The 18,773-nt window shown below is 60.2% G+C and overlaps 2 protein-coding genes across 3 annotated transcripts in view; one reads left to right on the top strand and one right to left on the bottom strand.

Annotated features, from left to right (window-relative positions):
* MAST3 (microtubule associated serine/threonine kinase 3) overlaps positions 1 to 554 on the bottom strand; it is a 31,028-nt gene extending 30,474 nt beyond the window's left edge. The window contains exon 1 of one of the 2 annotated variants that reach the window (XM_069877984.1): positions 509 to 554. In XM_069877984.1, the coding sequence (XP_069734085.1) occupies positions 509 to 547 (39 nt within the window). In that variant the 5' untranslated portion in view covers positions 548 to 554. The remainder of the gene's footprint in view (positions 1 to 508) is intronic. The other variant, XM_069877981.1, reaches the window with a different exon arrangement.
* A 989-nt stretch (positions 555 to 1,543) lies between these two features.
* On the top strand, positions 1,544 to 7,362 carry IL12RB1 (interleukin 12 receptor subunit beta 1). Its single transcript, XM_069877761.1, is given in 17 exon segments — positions 1,544 to 1,567; positions 1,748 to 1,806; positions 1,808 to 1,972; positions 2,274 to 2,414; positions 2,645 to 2,814; positions 2,887 to 3,038; positions 3,508 to 3,544; positions 3,696 to 3,806; positions 3,890 to 3,972; positions 4,056 to 4,403; positions 5,186 to 5,339; positions 5,430 to 5,531; positions 5,619 to 5,768; positions 5,863 to 6,006; positions 6,141 to 6,237; positions 6,307 to 6,388; positions 6,484 to 7,362. Coding segments are annotated over 17 exon segments (2,424 nt in total). The 3' UTR covers positions 6,889 to 7,362.
* The last annotated feature ends 11,411 nt before the right edge of the window (positions 7,363 to 18,773 follow it).

Raw genomic sequence — 18,773 nt, 5'->3', positions numbered from 1 at the left:
CAGACCCTCACTCAGAGCACCCCCAGCTCTCACCCAGAGCATCCACCTCTCACACACCCACACTTGGAGCACCCACCCCTCATCCAGACCCTCACTCAGAGCACCCACCCCTCACTCAGAGCACCCACCCCAGACCCTCACTCAGACCCTCACTCACCCTCACCCACCAGACCCTCACTGGGAGCACCCACCCCTCATCCAGAGCATCCACCCCTTGCAGACCCTCACTTGGAGCACCCCCAGCTCTCACTCAGAGCATCCACCTCTCACACACCCACACCTGGAGCATCCACCCCTCACCCAGAGCATCCACCCCTTGCAGACACTCACTCAGAGCACCCACCCCAGACCCTCACTCACCCTCACCCACCAGACTCTCACTTGGAGCATCCACCCCTCACCCCCCCACGCTTGCAGCGCCCACCTCGCGCTTCGAGCACCCACTCCTCGCAGACCCTCACTCGTAGCACCCCCCTCCCCCCCTGTCCCCCCCCCTCCCCGTGCTCACCTGGAGGCCCCGGCGCCGGAGGATGCTCGGTTCGTCCATCCCGCTGCGCGCTCCTCCCGGTTCTCCCGGTCCAGCCCCCCCCCCCCACCCCGCAACCTCCTCCCCAGCTCCTCCCGGTTCTCCCGGTCCTGCCTCCCCCCCTCCACCCCCAACCTCCTCCCCGGCTCCTCCCGGTGCTCCTGGGGCGCCGCCCAGCGGCCACGGGGCGTCCCCGAGCACCGAGCTGGCTCGGTTCGGCTCGGCGCAGCCTGGTGCGAGTCAGCGTGGCACAGGATCATAGAGTCACAGAATCACCAGGTTGGAAGAGACCCCCAGGATCATGGAGTCCAACCATTCCCATCAATCACTAACCCATGTCCCTCAGCCCCTCGTCCACCCGGCCCTTAAACCCCTCCAGGGAAGGGGACTCAACCCCCTCCCTGGGCAGCCTCGGACACTGCCCAATCACCCTTTCCATGAAATTTTTTTTCCTAATGTCCAGCCTGACCCTCCCCTGGTGGAGCTTGAGGCCATTCCCTCTCGTCCTGTCCCCTGGCCCTTGGGAGAAGAGCCCAGCTCCCTCCTCTCCACAACCTCCTCTCAGGGAGTTGCAGAGAGCAATGAGGTCTCCCCTCAGCCTCCTCTTCTCCAGGATAAACACCCCCAGCTCTCTCAGTCACTCCTCTTCTTCTCCAGCCCCTTCTCCATCTTCATTGCTCTTCTCTGGACTCGCTCCAGAGCCTCAACATCCTTCTTGAGGGGTGGGGTGGGCAGGGGACCCCAGCCGGAGGGTCCCAGCCCTGCTGTCCTGGCGCTGGACGCTGCCACCGCTGCGCCCTCGTCCCCAGCCGCACAAGGGGATGCTTTCTGCTGGAACAAGAGGACTTTGTGCGCGGCCCTCGGTGCCACCCAGTTCCTCATCCCAGGGTCACCGCGCGCTCCTGCTTCACTGGGGCTTTGTTCTCCATCGTGGGGCACAAAGCGTGCCAGGAGGGTCCCCAGCGCGTGGCTTTGGCGACAGCCTCGCTCACAAACGCTCGCGCACACGCGCCACCGATGACCCCAACCTTGGTGCAGCCGGTTAGGGGCAGGGGACCAAAACCACGCGATGGATTTTGCAATAAAAGCCCAAACCCCAAGGCTTCTCTTTCGCTTACCTTGCGCTTCTGGCCCAGGCGCAGGGTTTGGCCACGTCCTGGCAGGCGTGCGGCCCCGAACGGGGCTATTTTGGGTTGCTTTCTCTTTTGCTTTTGGTAAAAGCGAGGCACGCGAGTGCGCCTTGCGCTCTGCCCTGCCTGGGTACAGCCACCCTTCGGCAGGAGAGGAAACACCGGGTGCCGGGAGCCGCTCCGAGCGCCACGGCGGGTGCCCAGCGGGGACCAGGGGGCACCCAGTGGGTGCTGGGGGCGCCGAGGGCAGTGGAGATCGGTGGCCGATGCTGGCGTGGCTGTTGGCAGCCCTGGCGGTGCTGGCACGGTGCGGTAAGTGCTGCTGCGGCGTTGGGAGATGAGAGATAACTGGAGAAGACTTTCAATGAACGATTCGGGGGGCGATAAGGCTCGGGGAGCTGCCGCTGCGATGGAGACGCTCGCCCAAAACCGCAGGGGCAGAGGAAAGGAGGGTGAATCCCCGCTGGTGGCGGGTGGCACGGCCAGCATCGCGTCCCCGGGGAGGGGGCAATGGGGATTTTGGGGTGAGAATCACCTCTGCGGTTGCTCCGATCCCATGGGTGAGCAACAGGGCGATGAGGCTCCACCACTGCTCACCCGGGTTTGGGATGCACGAGCCCCCGGCCACCGTCCTCTCCCACAGGCATCACCATGACCTCTGGCTTCTCCTGCTGGAAACCATGTGGCTCCCGCGGGTTCCTCTGCTCCTGGCCGCCCCTCGGCCCCATCGGCAACACCTCCTACCTCCTGACACTCTGGTGAGTGGGGCACCATGCAGGGACGGGTATCGCGTCCTGCGGAGCCCCCGGGGTGCATCCTGCCCTGGGCACGTGGCGATGCTGCCGTCCTTCCCCAAACCCAGCTGCTCCCCGTCTTGTTCCCTGCCCAAGACACACAGGGACTTGTGGGACTGGTGTCCTCTGCACCCCGAGGGCAAACGCTGCCCCGGCCAGATCCAACCTTGCACCCGTTTTCCCACCATCACCAGCTACACGGTGCCCAGGCTGTGCCAGAGGTTCGAGGCGGGCACGAAGACGACGCACGCCCTGAAGCATCACAGCGTTTACGTCCTCACCAACACCACGGCCTGGGTGGAGGCGCGGTGGGGTGACCACATCCACCGGACCCCCAACCTCACGCTGTACCTCGACGAGGCCGGTAAGCACCCGCGGGGACGGGCTCGGCACCAACGCTGGTGCTGGTAACCACGAGATCACCCCTTCTTTGCAGTCAAGCTGAACCCACCCCCGGACACGATGCCTTTCACCAAGAGCGGTGGCCGGCTCTGGCTGCGGGGGCCGTGGCCGCTGTGCCGCCGCACGAGCTGGCCGCTGCGGCGCGAGGCTCGCTTCCAGAGGATGGGCAACCACAGCTGGATGCAGGTAAAACCACCTTTTTTTCAGAGCTGGTGGGGACCTACAAGACAATCGGTAACGTCGTGGCAGCCTGGGGAGCTCAGGGGCTTGGTGATGCTGATGCTCCCCCCCTCAAACCCAGCTGCGTCCCATCTGTTATCAGCTCTGCTCCATCCCCCTGGCCACGAGATCCTCGTCACAGGATCAGGCTGCAATTTGTGGGGATTACCCAGGCAAAACCCCAGATTATACTAATGATGATGATGGATAAAATCCGGCTTTTTGTCCCCAGTGAGACCCTCACCCCGCTAGCCCCGGACCCCTCATCCCTCTTGGCTGCTGAAGCCGTGGTACCCAGGCTGAGGAGACCTTCCTGGCCCCCCTCTTTGGCTCTCCCAGCCCCTGGGGTGTTTGGGGGACACAGGGCAGCATTGGTTTTGTGTCCCAGTAACATACTGGTTTTACTGGGTGCCTCTGCACCCCGTTCTCTCTGCAGGTGAGCTGCGAGTCAGTGATGGATAAGAACGATTCAGGTCAGTTTAGCCGGAGACGAGCATCTCCTGGGGATGCTCCCATGGGAGGCTCTGCCCTGCGATCCCTCCTGGCCCCCCAGCCAGGATAGCCAAAAGCTGAGGGAAAATGGGGAGGGGGGTCCCCCAGGCCTGATCCTGCCCCCCTACGCAGTGATCTGTGCCCTGGGGAGGGACGGCGCCTTCCAGGTCCAGCTCCGGCACAAGACATCCCACTGGAGCAGCTCCTGGAGCGACTGGAGCAGCTCTATCTTCATCCCTGAGGGTGAGGAAGAGGGGAGGAAGCAGGTGGGACCCCAACAGCTCCCCAAAATGCCAACGGCCCAACCGGGCTCATTCCTCTTGTAGAAATCCTAGTGAGCCCGGCGCTGAACCACCAGCTGGGAGAGCTGGGGGGAGACGGGCAGCGGGTGCTGAGGCTGAGCTGGCAGGTACGGTGACTCCCCCCTGGGACCCTCCTGGCTGTCCCCCCGCCCCGTTTCAGCCTCCGAGCCGCTCCCTCTGCCTCCCCCAGCGAGCCCCCGAGGAGCAGGGGAACGTCACCTACACGCTGCGCACCCGCATGCTGGCGTGTCGCTGCGCTGAGCGGGCCCAGGAGGATGCTGTGGCGCTGGAGACGGAGGTGACGGCGCACGACCTCATCCTCTCCGGGGCTGAGTATGAAATCCTGCTGACGGCAGCCAACGCCGCTGGGCCAGGGCCGGCACAGCAGCTCCACGTGCCAGCGGAGCAGCACGCAGGTAGTCAGCTCTTGGGGGAAAGGACCGAGCTCCCTGGCAGCAGCAAGGGAGATCTTTTCCCATCCATCCATCCATCCACCCACCCAATCTCCAATTTCATCCCAGATCTTGGCTTCAAGGAGGTCACCATGACCAGTGGCACCATGATCCATCGATCCCTCCCTCCATCCCTCCATTCTATCTCCAATTTCATCCCAGATCTTGGCTTCAAGGAGGTCACTGTGACCAGTGGCACCATGACCCATCTATCCATCCCTCCCTCCATCCATCCCTCCCTCCCTTCCTCCACCTTTCCATCCCTCCATCCATCCATACATCCCTCCCTCCTTCCTATCTCCAATTTCATCCCAGATCTTGGCTTCAAGGAGGTCACTGTGACTGGTGGCACCATGACCCATCTATCCATCCCTCCATCCATCCCTCCATCCATCCTATCTCCAATTTCATTCCAGATCTTGGCTTCAAGGAGGTCACCGTGACCCATGGCACCGTGACCGGTGTCACCATGACCCATCTATCCATCCCTCCATCCATCCCTCCATCCATCCTATCTCCAATTTCATTCCAGATCATGGCTTCAAGGAGGTCACCATGACCGGTGGCACCATGACCCATCTATCCATCCATCCATCCCTCCCTCCATCCCTCCCTCCTATCTCCAATTTCATCCCAGATCTTGGCTTCAAGGAGGCACGATGACCCATCTACCCATCCATCCATCCATCCATCCATCCATCCATCCATCCCTCCCTCCCTCCCTATCTCCAATTTCATCCCAGATCTTGGCTTCAAGGAGGTCACCATGACTGGTGGCACCATGACCGGTGTCACCATGACCCATCCATCCATCCATCCTTCCATCCATCCTATCTCCAATTTCATCCCAGATCTTGGCTTCAAGGAGGTCACGGTGGCCGGTGGCACCATGACGGCACAGTGGGTAGCACCAAGTCCCGGCTTCATCTACTGCTTCGAGCAGCAGCCGCTGCCCGCAGAACCAAACCCGGGTGTTTGCATCCAGCGGGATTTCCCTGCCGAGAGCATCCATGCGGAGAGAGGCAAGTGAGCGCTCCGAGCCCCGCAGCCGCCCCCTGCCCGGGCTCGGATCCTGGCGGGGGTTTAACCAGCATCCCCAGTTCCTGTCCCAGGAGCACTGGGAGCGCCGGCGTGTTACCGGCTGGCCGTGCACGGCAGGACCGCGGCGCGGGGCTGGGCCACCTTCGCCCTGCAGCATCACTACGCTGGCAACGGTGCGTACGGAGACACAGAGCATCCGTGCCCGGTTTAACAGCAAAAAGCAAGGGCGCTCCCTAATCCCCCATCCATTTTTCACGCAGCCTCACTGGCCGTACCCTTCCACATCAACACCAGCACCAGGGATGCCACCACCGTCACCCTCTGGTGGAAACCGTCCCCCCGTGCCGCCTGCCCGGGGGTGCTGGCCAAGTACCTCGTCTGCCACGCAGCCAAGGGGGACAACGTGACCTGTGAGTGGGTTCCCCATCCCTGTAGGGTGGGCTACCACCTGGCTACCTCCTGCTTGTCATTATTCCTACCTCCTGCTTGTCTTCGTTCGCTCAGATGCTGAAGCCAACGCCACAGCGTCACACTTCACCCTTCAAAACCTACGGCCCGGCACAACCTACAGGGTGGGCATCTGGGAGGTGACGGCGGAGAGCGGGGACACCTGCAGCGCTCAGCGGCGCTTCCAAACCAAGGCGTTGGGTAACGGCTGGAGACCCCATCCCCTCCCCGCTCCCCGTGGGGTGACCTCCACGGGGTGCTTGTTCTCATTCCAAAACGGCTCCGGTGTCCCACATGGGACAGAAGTGCCACCACCCAGCCACGTCCACCCCCAGGTCCCCAAGGAGCAGCGTGGAGATCCAACCTGATGTACCTGGGCATCTTTCTCGGTCTCCCCGCCTTGGCTGCCATCTACCAGTTGAGCAAAAAGAGGTGACAGCAACACCCTCTGCCCCCTGACCCCTCCATTTCCCACCTCCTCACCAACCACCCCCTCCCCAGGGCTCGACGCCTCCTCTTCCCACCCCTCCCCATGCCCGCGGGCACCAAAGCCACCGAGTTCTCCACCGACAAGATGAGCCAGGTGAGACGCAAGGGCCAGGAGGGGCACCTCACGCAGGCAAGGCTGCATGGACCTGGTGTGGGATGTTCCCACCCTAAACGCATCCAAACCCTTAGGGCCAGCCCCAGCCAGGCTTCGTGGAGCCCTTGGAGAGGTTCAGCCCAGCTGAGCTGCTGGTAACGGAGCCGAGTCCTGGCGAGGAGGCAACGACCGATGCCAACGCGCGGCCCTGCACGCCACAGCCTGGCCCCGTGGCTGAAGAACCGGTGGTGGTGTCTCCGCTGGGCTGCGAGAAGGAGCTGCCGTTCACCTACCGCAGGCAGGAGATGCTGAGCCCGCTGGGGTTTCCACCACCTGGCAGCACCGGCTACCCCCTGTTTGAGGAGGAGGAGGAGGAAGAGGAGGGAAGTCAGGGTCTGCACCAGCCGCTGGTCCCCATCACCCTGCTCATCTCCGACAAACCCATCATCATCAGGGACGAGGAAGGATGGGACCCACCACCAGAGGAGCCGGTGTCGTAGCCATCGTCAGGCTGGGGCAGTGGGGATGGACGGCAGGGAGGGGATGAAGAGGGTCCCGTGGGATGCTGAGCGCCCAAGAGGGATGCTGAGCACCCAAGAGGGATGCTGAGCACCCAAGAGGGGGCTCATGGTGGCACCAACACTTTCAGGGAGCGTTGTGGTTTCCAGGACACTGAAATCGATGCCTCCAGGTGCGGCGCTGCATGGGGTCAGGATCTGGCCACCTATTTCTCAACCTCAACCTTTCCTTGGTGATATAAAATGAGGGAATCGATTGCTGAGTCCGACCAGGCTGCGGTTGTTGCCTCAGTGGGATCGAGAGGAGATGCAGAGATTCATTCTCAGGGCCAGCATCATCCCAGAAGTGTTGGGGAATGAACAATCCCAGCATCACGCATCGGCTACCTCTAAAAAATAAAACATGCGATACATTTAAAAATGCAAAAAATAAAAAAAATAGAGGCAAAAAATAAAATAAATCAGAACAAATGCAGGAAAGCAGCAGGGCTGAGATGGGTTCCCTTCCCTGAGCCAGGCAGATTACAGGGAGGATTTGGAGTCAGGGCGATCCATGGTGATGCAGAGAGCGTGACTCGGCAGCGGGACTGGAACTGGGGGTGCCCTGGGGCCCCTCGTCCCCCCAAACCCCCCTTCCTCGAGCCTTATCTGGGGCAGAAGCGGAGATGCTGCTGCGATGAGTGGTTTGTGGTTTCGCCTGCTCCGTGCGCAGGGGCCGGAGGCAGCAGCGTCGACTTGCTGAGAGGGCAGAAAATACAAAGGGGAAAAAAAAAAAGAGAAATGGGGTTAGTAGCACGGGGAAGTCCGGGGAATGGCAGCACCCAACACCGCAGGTCCTCGCCAACGCTTTGAGCCCCACGCATGGTTTCAGCAGCAGCACATGCGGTGGAAAGCATACGGATGCCGATCAGAGATGTCATAGAATCACCAGGTTGGAGAAGACCTCTTGGATCACCGAGTCCAACCATTCCTATCGGCCACTAAACCATCGCACCAGGGAAGCCGGCTGGGTGGCTCACGGCTCTTTTGGCTCATTCCACCATGGGACCTCCAGCCACTAGGGTTGGGTTGGGATTTATGGCTCTTCCCGGTGCTCCAGGGATGCGGACAGCGGCACAGCCGTGGCTAGGGGGGCCCGTTGGCCACCCCATCACCGTACCCACCCGTGTCCGGCACCGCACGTCCCAGGCGACTCCGCTGCCGGCAGAGCCACGAGGTGGCACCAGCCCCGCGTCCCCACGAGGCTTCTCCACCTCCCAGCAGAGCGAATCCATCTTTCCATCCTTGCCACGCCACCACCCATCGCCCCGCAGCTCCCCTTGCTCGCCGGCACCCCAAATCCCTGGCATCACCTGGGGAGCCGGCATCCTCCCAGCCCCAAAACCCCAGCTGGATAGAGGAGATTTAAGGATTTTACTGGGATTTAAGCCATGCTGAGCTCGCCATCGGCGCGCACCAGGCCAGCCACGTGCTGAGGAAGTATTCGGTTACCGGCTTGGCGCGAGCGGCACTCGGATTTCAGCCCTGACCTGTGTTTACAGGGTTTCGGGGGCCGCAGCGGCGAAGGAAGCGGGACGGGGGTCACGGCGGCGGTAAACACAGCGCTTGGGTTTGGGCCAGCGCCGGCGGCGCTTAATTATTCCTGTTCTTGGAACAAGTTCGTGACAGGACGATCAGTCCCGACTGCAGCATTAAAAACACCCCGGGGAGCAGGGGGGATGGGAGACACCCCTGTGGCCCCAGTGGGGTCACAATCCAGGGATCCATCCCTGGAGGGGTTTAAGGGCCGGGTGGACGAGGCGCTGAGGGACGTGGGTTAGTGATTGATGGGAATGGTTGGACTCGATGATCCGGTGGGTCTTTTCCAACCTGGTGATTCTATGATTCTATTAAACAGCCCCGTGCATCCATCCCCACCTGTGTCCCGAGTTGGCTGGTTCTCTGCTGGGAACACGGCGCCGCACGGAGCCCGCGGGCATCGTGCCGGGGAAAACTAACGAAGCAAGCCTCGGCAATTAGCGCGAGCGAGCAGCTCGGGACTTTCTAATTAGTTTAAATTTCACAGAAGTGTTTTCCAAATGAGTCTCTGGAAGCCGCTGTCAACCCAGTGACCCGAGGATGGCCGCCGGGTTGGCTCTCGCAGCCGGGATGTCACCTTCCTCGCTGCTCCATCCGCATCCAGCACCTCACACAGGGCATCGGTTAGACCCCCTGCAGCCTGAGAACAGACAACTCATGACACCCAGCAGGGAAGGTTTTGTAGGACAAGGAGAGGCAAAGAGGCACCGCAGCGGGGAAAACAAAGCTCAGTGCAGGAGGAGGGGGGGGGATCAGCATCCATCCCGCAGCACCTCGGCTTTGGGGTGAGCGGAGCAGCCCCAGCCACCCCCACAGAGGCACCCCCACACCTCTCCAAGCAGCTAATTCAAGACCTGCTGCCTTTTATTTTTAGAGGAGAACATCAGATTACGTCCTGCTGTGCCTTTTTATATTGCCTGATGCACCCTCTATTCCTGTACGCTGTTTACACTTGATGGTGCCAGGGCGAGCCCCGAGCATCTCTGACCTAAGAGGGGGAAAAACCTCCCCCTGTTCCCTCCTTATCCGCAGGGGACGCGTCACCAGAAGCAAACAGCACCAGGAATGCACAGGCAGAGATTTGCTGTTGCAGAGCAGAAAATTCAGTTCTGCATCCTGAGAAAGCGGCGCTGCTGCCGGCCGGAGCCGTGGGAAGATGCTCGGAGCCTGGGGGTTCGCCTTGGGCTCGCTGATTTTGAGGGATACGCGCTCGGGCTGGCACTGGAGGAAAACCATAAAGCAGCTGGAGGGGTTTGCTCCAGCGCCACAAACATCAGCTCTTGGGGGGTCGGAGCCCCCGGGGAAGGCGAGGTCCAACCCTGCAGGCTCAGCTTGGGGTTTGGCTCCTGGATGGAGGAGTTGAACCTGTTTCCCAGCCTGGGGGAAACACAACAGCGGAGATGGTTGCAGCCTCCTTCCTTCTCCATCCATCCATCCAACCATCCATCCATCCATCCATCCATCCAACCATCTCCCAGCCTCTTCTCTCCCTCCCTGAGCCCCAATCGCCGCGTTCGAGCCCAGTCGCACCACGAGCCGAAGCAGCCAGAGGATTATTCTCTGAGCACAATCCACGGTTTCCACCACCAACACAATGCCACCCGCTCCCCGGGGGATTAGGTGGCCATTCAGGAGCTGCTGGGACTTAATCCCTAAGCAAACAAACCAATCCCTAGGATTATTTTGCTTTCAATTATTTATTCTTCAAGCGGAACTCACGGGCTACGTCTCGCCCAAGGGCGGGGAGCTCGCTCACCCCTCCTGGCACTGCAGAAACCCCACAGCTGAGGCACTAGGGGAGGTTTATGTTGGATCTTAGGAAAGATATATTTACAGAAAGGATGGTGAAGACCTGGTAGAGGCAGCCGTGGAGCCTCCGTCCCTGGAAGGGTTCAAAAACCACGTGCCTGTGGCACGTTGGGTGGTTGATTCACCTTCCCTGGAGGGGTTTAAGGGACGGGTGGACGAGGTACTAAGGGACATGGGTTAGTGATTGATAGGAATGGTTGGACTCGATGATCCAGTGGGTCTCTTCCAACCTGGTTATTCTATGAATTAGTTGGTGCGGTGGTTGGACTGGAGGAGCTGGAAGGGCTTTTCCAACCTTAATGACGCCGTGATTCTCTGCCCAATAAGTCCTTGGAGCAGAAGAACCTCTGCAGCTGGGGAATTTCTGCTTTTTCCTCCCTCTAAAAAGCTTTTGGGGGTCCTCACCCACCAAAAAAACGACCCCCAAGCCTCACTGACATGGGCTGCAAGGAAGGGGCTGCTGGACACGCAGCCCCAGCTGGACACGGGGACCACAGCTGGACACAGCTGGGCTCGGCTTGTTTTGAAAGCCGCTGGTATTTCAGTGCCGGCGTTTCGCAACCGTCCAGTGTCCCAACAACACAAACAACAACTGCAGTTTTCCTTCGCAAACGGAGCCCGCGGCTGCCCCGCGCCCCCGGCTCTTTCCTGCTCGCGTCAGGCCCAGCTCGCTTGCTGCAACAGCCTCACCCGGGCGAGCGCGATTTCCAAACCCAAGGATGGAAAATGACCTCAAGCGGCAGCAAAAGCGAATATTTTTCTCCCCGCGGAGAAGGACCCAGGGCTGCCCCATCCCCTGCGGGGGCTCAGATCATTGCAAAATCCCACTGGGACGCTGCGTGCCCCAGCACGTGAGTGAGGAGAAGTGGTTAAAACCCATCTCCTCCCTCTGCCATGCAAGGAAAACCTGGGAGACGGCATGGAATATTGTCTTTTTTGCAGTTTTAATGCTTTCAGACCGCTGCTCTCTCAGCCCTGGGCGCTGCTGAGACTTTCCAGGCTCTGGGAGCAGCCTGGCACGGCAAACCCTCTGCTGTTCAATTGGTTTTTGCTTTTTTTTTCTCAACTGAAACGCTGTAATAATAAAAGAAATCATAAAACAAGGGTGTCGAGAGCTGAGCAGGCACCTCCCTGCGCTTCCCTGGCTATCGGGTGATCTGAAAGGAAAGGACGCGGCGCCCTTATCAGCGCACACATTCCCCTGCCCGCTTGGCAGCCGAGCCGGCCAGAGGTTTGCAGCACAAACATATTTTGCTGGAGCGGGCGCCTGGGGTTGAGCTGAGGATAAGCGGCTCAGCGGGAACCAGATTTCCCCCCACCAGGAACCCGTTTGTGCACCAAACCCCCGTCCGCAGCGCGTGGGGAAAGGGTTTATCCCAGACCCAGGAGCGAGAAAGACAAGTCCAAGAGGAAGGATGGAGTCATGGAATGGTTTGGGTTGGATGGGACCTCAAAATCCATCCAGTTCCACCCTTTTCCATGGGCAGGGACACCTCCTGCTGGATCTGGTTGCTCCAAGCCCCATCCAACCTGGCCTTGAACTCCTCCAGGGATGGGATCGGGGGGTTCTGGTTGATACCAAGTTAGGATCATGTAACCATGAGATGGTTTGGGTTGCAAGGGACCTCAAAGCCCATCCAGTCCCACCCCTGCCATGGGCAGGGACACCTCCCACTGGATCAGAGGCTCCAAGCCCCATCCAACCTGGCCTTGAACCCCTCCAGGGATGGGGCAGCCACCACTGCTCTGGGCAACCACAACAAAACATTTCTTCCTAAGATCTCATCTCAATCTCCCCTCTTTTAGCTCAAATCCATTCCCCCTCATCCTCCCCCTGCCCTCCCTGATCACGAGCCACTCCCCAGCATCCCTGGAGCCCCTTTCCCTACTGGGAGGAACCCTGGACCTGCTCCACCTGCATTTCCCAGCTCTTTGCAAGCAGATTGACTCGCCCTTATTTTTTTTCCCACACCAAAACCACCAGGGAAGCAGAATAAACCGGCTCGGGGCCCCCCAGCACCGTCTGGTAGAGCCGTAGCCACCCTCCCCACCGCGGCCACCTCCAACCGGCTGGGACTCCCCGCGAGCTATCGCTGGCTCCATCGCTGGGCTGGGATACGGTGGCATTTACACAGCTGCTCAGCAGGAAAATCCCTCTCCCTGCTTCACATAAACCCTTGCTTTTCAAAGTAATTGGGCGCAGCCTCGCTAATGAGGTCATTGAACGGGGAGGGGGTTTAATTGCAAGCTCCTGGTGATGTTTAGGCAGCCCTGCAAGCTGGCTTGGCCCCTTCTCCCCCAAGCTGGGCTTGGCCCATGGGGTTTTTTTGTGGAATTCAGCTCAAAACTGCTGCTGCCTGCAAGGTTTGAGGGGGGGAAGGGAAAAAAAAAAAAGCAGAAGGATGGGATGGATCCAGAGGGACCTGGGCAGGCTGGAGCAGTGGGGCTGGGAGAACCTCATGGGTTCCACAAGGCCAAGGGCAAGGTCCTACAGCTGGGTCGGGGCAATCCTCGGTTTCAATAGAGGATGGGGGATGATGTGATGGAGAGCAGCCCTGAGGAGAAGGACTTGGGGTGCTGGGGGATGAGAAGCTCGACATGAGCCATCAATGTGCTCTCAGAGCCCAGAAACCAACTGTGTCCTGGGCTGCATCCAAAGCAGCGCGGCCAGCAGGGAGGGAGGGGATTGTCCCCTCTCTTCATCTCCTGGGAGACCTCAGCTGGAGGGTTGTGTCCAGTTCTGGAATCCTCAGCTTAAGAAGGAGATGGAGCTGTTGGAACAAGCCCAGAGGAGGCTACGAGGGTGATCCGAGGGCTGGAGAACCTCCCGTACGAGGCCAGGCTGAGAGAGTTGGGGTTGTTCAGCCTGGAGAAGAGAAGGCTCCGAGGAGACCTTAGAGTGACCTGAAAGGGCTACAAGAAAGCTGGGGAGGGACTGTTCACAAAGGTTGGAGTGACAGGATGAGGGGCAATGGGGATAAACTGGAGAGGGGCAGATTTAGACTGGATATAAGGAGGAATTTCTTCCCTATGAGAGAGGTGAGACCCTGGTCCAGGTTGCCCAGAGCAGGGGTGGCTGCCCCATCCCTGGAGGGGTTCAAGGCCAGGTTGGATGGGGCTTGGAGCCCCTGATCCAGCGGGAGGTGTCCCTGCCCATGGCAAGAGGTTAAACTGCATGATCATTAAGGTCCTTCCCAACCCAAACTAGTCTATGATTCTATGATTTTACGATCCAGGAGCGCCGGCACACACGGCCGGGGTGGGGACCTGCGTCTGGAGCAAAGTCCCATCGTGACACAGCCCCGGCGTGGGACACGACTGTGTCACCCGCGAATCCCAGCCGAGCCGTGTCCCCGGCCAGCGCCATCCCCACCCCCCCTGTTTGTGTGCCAACACATCACGTGCCGCCGTCGGATGACTCAGAAGGGGTGAATTTTATTTTAAGTGTTGTTGTTTTTATGAACAAAGCCAAAATATTTGTGTCCTTTGGGTCACCGAGCGCAGGGTCCCAGAGGGAGAGGGGACACCCGGCTCCCCAGCGGCTCCAGCCCCCAGCACGGTCCCTGCTGTTTATACATAGACATGTTTGTGCGCGGCGCCTGGCCCCTTCCTCGCTCCCAAACAACTGGATTGAAATCAAAAAGCCGTTAAAATTTTCCATTGCCCAAGGGAGGGAGCAGTGACGGCACAAGGAGCTGGGCAACCCCACAGGAGGGACCATAAATGCGGTGATTGACCCCAAAAAACAAGGGGATGGGGGATGATGTGATGGAGAGCAGCCCTGAGGAGAAGGACTTGGGGTGCTGGGGGTGAGAAGCTCGACATGAGCCATCAATGTGCTCTCAGAGCCCAGAAACCAACCGTGTCCTGGGCTGCATCCAAAGCAGCGTGGCCAGCAGGGAGGGAGGGGATTGTCCCCTCTGTTCCTCTCCTGGGAGACCTCAGCTGGAATATTATGTCCAGTTCTGGAATCCTCAACATAAGAAGGAGATGGAGCTGTTGGAACGGGCCCAGAGGAGGCTACAAGGATGATCCAAGGGCTGGAGAACCTCCTCACAAGCTGAGAGAGTTGGGGTTGTTCAGCCTGGAGAAGAGAAGGCTCCAAGGAGACCTTAGAGCAGCTTCCAGTACCTGAAGGGGCTACAAGAAAGCTGGAGAGGGGCTGTTCACAAAGGCTTGTGGTGATAGGACAAGAGGCAATGGGTGTAAACTGGAGAGCGGTGGATTTAGGCTGGACATAAAGAGGAATTTCTCCCCTATGAGGGTGGTGAGACCCTGGAACAGGTTGCCCAGCTCCGTGGTGGCTGCCCCATCCCTGGAGGTGTTCAAGGCCAGGCTGGATGGGGCTTGGAGCCCCTGATCCAGTGGGAGGTGTCCCTGCCCGTGGCAGCGAGTGGAACTGGATGATCTTTAAGGTCCCTTCCAACCCAAACCATGATGTTATGATCCTATAATATGGTAAATAAAGGCAGTGGGTCGCTCCCGGCAGCCCCATGGCTCTCCTGGCACCAGGAGCACCTGCTGCCCCTGGGGCTTGTTGGGTGTCTCAAAGGCACCGTGATGCCACCATCGCGATGCTCCGAGGGGACGGGACACACGGTGCAGGCGATACATCCATCCCGCTGCTCCAGACCCCATTTTTGGACACGAACCACCCCCGGTTGCTCCGCAGTTTCCCCCCGGTGCCCCAGGAGCTCGCTGCCTGCACCAGTTGGCACTGGGAAAAGCTGCCAGGCCTGTCGAGCCGGCGCGGAAAGCCCCAGTGCGAGGGATGCGGGGACCTGGCGTGCGGTTTCCGTGGGTGGGAGCGGCGGCTGAGTCAGCGGGTGGAGGGCGGCCGCGACGCCGCCCCGGCACGTCGGGGTGCACGGCTGCTCAGCAAAGGGGCACCCAGAGATGCTGCCAGGGCCACGCGGTGCTCGTGCGGAGATGGGAGCAAAAGCAACGCAAGGTCTAGTGCTGCTGGGGACCATGTGTGTGTGTCTCCTCGCAAGGGACAGGGGGCAGGACGAGAGGGAATGGCCTCAAGCTCCACCAGGGGAGGGTCAGGCTGGACATCAGGAAAAAATATTTCATGGAAAGGGTTGTTGGGCAGTGGCAGAGGCTGCCCAGGGAGGGGGTTGAGTCCCCTTCCCTGGAGGGGTTTAAGGGACGGGTGGACGAGGCGCTGAGGAGCACGGTTGAGTGTTTGATAGGAATGGTTGGACTTGATGATCCGAAGGGTCTTTTCCAACCTGGTGATTCTATGATTCTATGATTCCAAGGGTCTCAGGGACCTGTAACCCAGCGACGAGCGAGTTCCTGTGCTCCAGAGCACCCGTCAGGGCTCACGGCTGCGAGTGGCACAAGCCCAGCGCCCGACAGCCCGCAAAGGTGTTGAGTTTGGGCAGCACATCATCAAATCCTCTCGCAGGATCCCGGAATGGTTTGGGTTGGAAGGGAGCTGCGAGCCTATCTTGTTCCAACCCCCTTCCCACTGGATCAGGGGCTCCAAGCCCCATCCAGCCTGGCCTTGAACCCCTCCAGGGATGGGGCAGCCACCCCTGCTCTGGGCAACCTCTCCATCCTCATGGGAGAACATTTCTCCTTAAGATATCACCTCAACCTCCCCCGTCCCCAGTGCACGGACAAAGCGGGACATCCCTGTTGAGCCAAACCCCAGATTTATAATCACTGACCCCACCTGCCCAGTCCCTGTGCCCCCATGGTGGGGTGTTGGGGTGCACCCTGCAGGTCTCAGCCTCGCTGGGATGGTGGAAGGCACCGGGTGTTTTAGGAGCTGGATGGGTGCCCGGGCTGGGAGGCAGCGGCCGTGCAGCTAATCCCCAGCCCTCGCAACGCTGCGCCGGCACATTCTGTCCCTGCCAGGGCCAGGAGCGTCGTGTGTCACCCTCCCCCTGGCACAGCGGCGCTGACCCCCAGCCTGACCCCCCCCCAGCCAGCGGGCACAGCCCTGGGCCAAGGACTGAGCATCCTTTGGGGAAGAGCAGCCCCCCAAGGCGCTGCAGAAAGGGGCTGCGGGGCCAAGAGCTGCAGCTGGGGGGGATCCAGCACCCTGCAGAGTCAAGAGCTGCAGAGAAGGGGTTTCAGCATCCTACAAAGCCCAGAGCTGCAGAGAAGGTGGTCCCAGCACCCTGCAGAGCCCAGAGCTGAAGCTGGGGGGGATCCAGCATCCTACAAAGCCCAGAGCTGCAGAGAAGGGGTCCCAGCATCCTACAAAGCCCAGAGCTGCAGAGAAGGGGTCCCAGCATCCTACAAAGTCCAGAGCTGCAGGGAAGGGGTCCCAGCATCCTACAAAGTCCAGAGCTGCAGAGAAGGGGTCCCAGCATCCTACAAAGTCCAGAGCTGCAGAGAAGGGGTCCCAGCATCCTACAAAGTCCAGAGCTGCAGGGAAGGGGTCCCAGCATCCTACAAAGTCCAGAGCTGCAGGGAAGGGGTCCCAGCATCCTACAAAGCCCAGAGCTGCAGCTGGGGGATCCCAGCACCCTGCAGAGCCTGGAGCTGCAGAGAAGGGGTCCCAGCACCCCACAGGGCTGAGAGCCGCAGCTGTGGGGGGTCCCAGTACCCCAGTGCCCAGGGGTCTCACGCATTTTTGAGCCTGAAGGGCAAAAAAGGAAAGGAGAGTGGAGCTGGAGGGGGAAGGGAAGGCAGCATTTCCATGCCCCTTGCGAGGAGCAGCTTTTGCCGGGTGGTCTGGGAAGCATTTTCCAACGCGCGGGGCCAAGAGCTATAAATACTCTCCGCACTGTACTTGCGTAACGAGCCTCCTGCCCGGCATCAGGTCTCAGGCTGTAGCCGGCGTCGCCACACAAGGCACAGGGCTGTCCGAGCTCAGCACCCCCAGCACCCCCAAACCCCCCTGTGCCAACAAACAGAACAGCCTGGACTTGGGAGCCAGGGAAGATAAACAGCAGGTTGGAAGGAGCACAGACAGTACTGCTGGGGGGTTCACGCCTCGCCCCGGCTCCCGATATCCAGACAGGGTATTTTTAGCCCCTCTAGGACTGAGATGCGCAACCTTTTGCTGGCAAGAACCCCAGACCGGCCGTGCCCCCCGCCTCGCTGCGCTACTGTCCAGCTCGAGGGGGAAAAACCTGGAAGCGTTTGCAAGAATTCCTGCTGGAAAGATCAAACCCACGTGGGGAGCGGGAGCGGTGCCCGCCGGCGTTGGGTTTCCCGGCTCGGCGTGGCCTGTCCCCGTGGCCGTCACCATCAGGACAACGTGCTTTCCAGAAAGGGCCAGTGGGATGGACGGGGCGCTCGGCCGCTCTCCAAGCCCTCCGGCTCTGGGAATAAGCGTCCCCTTGTGCGGCCGGGGCAGATGATCAGGGTCTGACTGGTAGCCCCCAGCAATCGCTGCGGCACAGAATGGTTCCCTTGTGCCGCAGCGAAGAGGTCACCAAGCCCAGGGCTCCCTTGGGAGGCAGCAAGAACCAGGGGGGCTGCAGCCCTGGGAGCATCAAAACCCCTCGGTGGGGCTGGACCACGCGCCCCACAGCACCAACCACGACCCAGGGAGAGCTGGGTGTGCATCTCCCCAACCAAGAACGCAAACAAACTCACTGCGAGGCCTGTTAATCCTCTTCGAGGAAGATGACTCGCTGTGGCTGGGGATGCCAAAGAGAAATCACATTTGACTAAAGGTTGCACGAGCCCCAGGCTCTCACAGACTAAGAAAAGGCTGAGTTCTCCGGCTGGGCCATGGGCGAGCGGCTGTTCCAGCGCGGGAGCACGTGCTCCGGCACGGCCGCGGTGCCGAGCAGCTCAATAAACAACAGAAAAAATAAAGGGGGAGGGAAAAAAAAAAAATCACATGCCGTTGGCAACATTTTTAAGCAGAACAGTCTGCAGAAGACAAGCTGCAGCCCTGCTCCACACACGCCAAGATTTGCTGCACTTAGGGGAGATGTGGAGCGCAGGAACGCTGTTAACAAACAATTCCCAGCCCAAGAAAGCAGGTGAAGGGGCCTCTTTGCCATTTCCACCTGGCAAGAGCGGATCCCAGGCCTCGGGAACAGCCAAGGCGCTGTGGGAGTGCTCCAGCTCCCAGTTGGACCTGCCGGGTCCGTGCCAGGCTCTGGGGATGGAGGAGAACGTGTGTCTCTCTTCTGACACAAATAGGAAGCAAATGTGGAAAAATACAGCCCTGCGGTGATGGGGAAAGGACCAAACCCGCCTGGAGGTGGAGGAGCTGGAGCCACAGGGAAAGGACCAAACCTGCCTGGAGGTGGAGGAGCTGGAGCCACAGGGAAAGGACCAAACCTGCCTGGAGGTGGAGGAGCTGGAGACACAGCATAGAGCATCAGGCTCAGCACATCAACAGCCGGGCAGGGGGGCTGCGAGCGTTGGGACTGATCCTGCTCGGGAGCAGCACTGCCCGAGTGACCCAGTTAATCCCAGTACAGAGTGGGAGTGGGTACAGGGTGGAGCTGGGTGCCCGTGGGGCTGATGAAGCAAGGGGAGCACTCCCACTCCCACGT

This window comes from Phaenicophaeus curvirostris, chromosome 28 (genome assembly GCF_032191515.1).
Source record: "Phaenicophaeus curvirostris isolate KB17595 chromosome 28, BPBGC_Pcur_1.0, whole genome shotgun sequence".
Lineage (NCBI taxonomy): Eukaryota > Metazoa > Chordata > Aves > Cuculiformes > Cuculidae > Phaenicophaeus > Phaenicophaeus curvirostris.
This window is presented reverse-complemented; position numbering and strand designations above follow the sequence as displayed.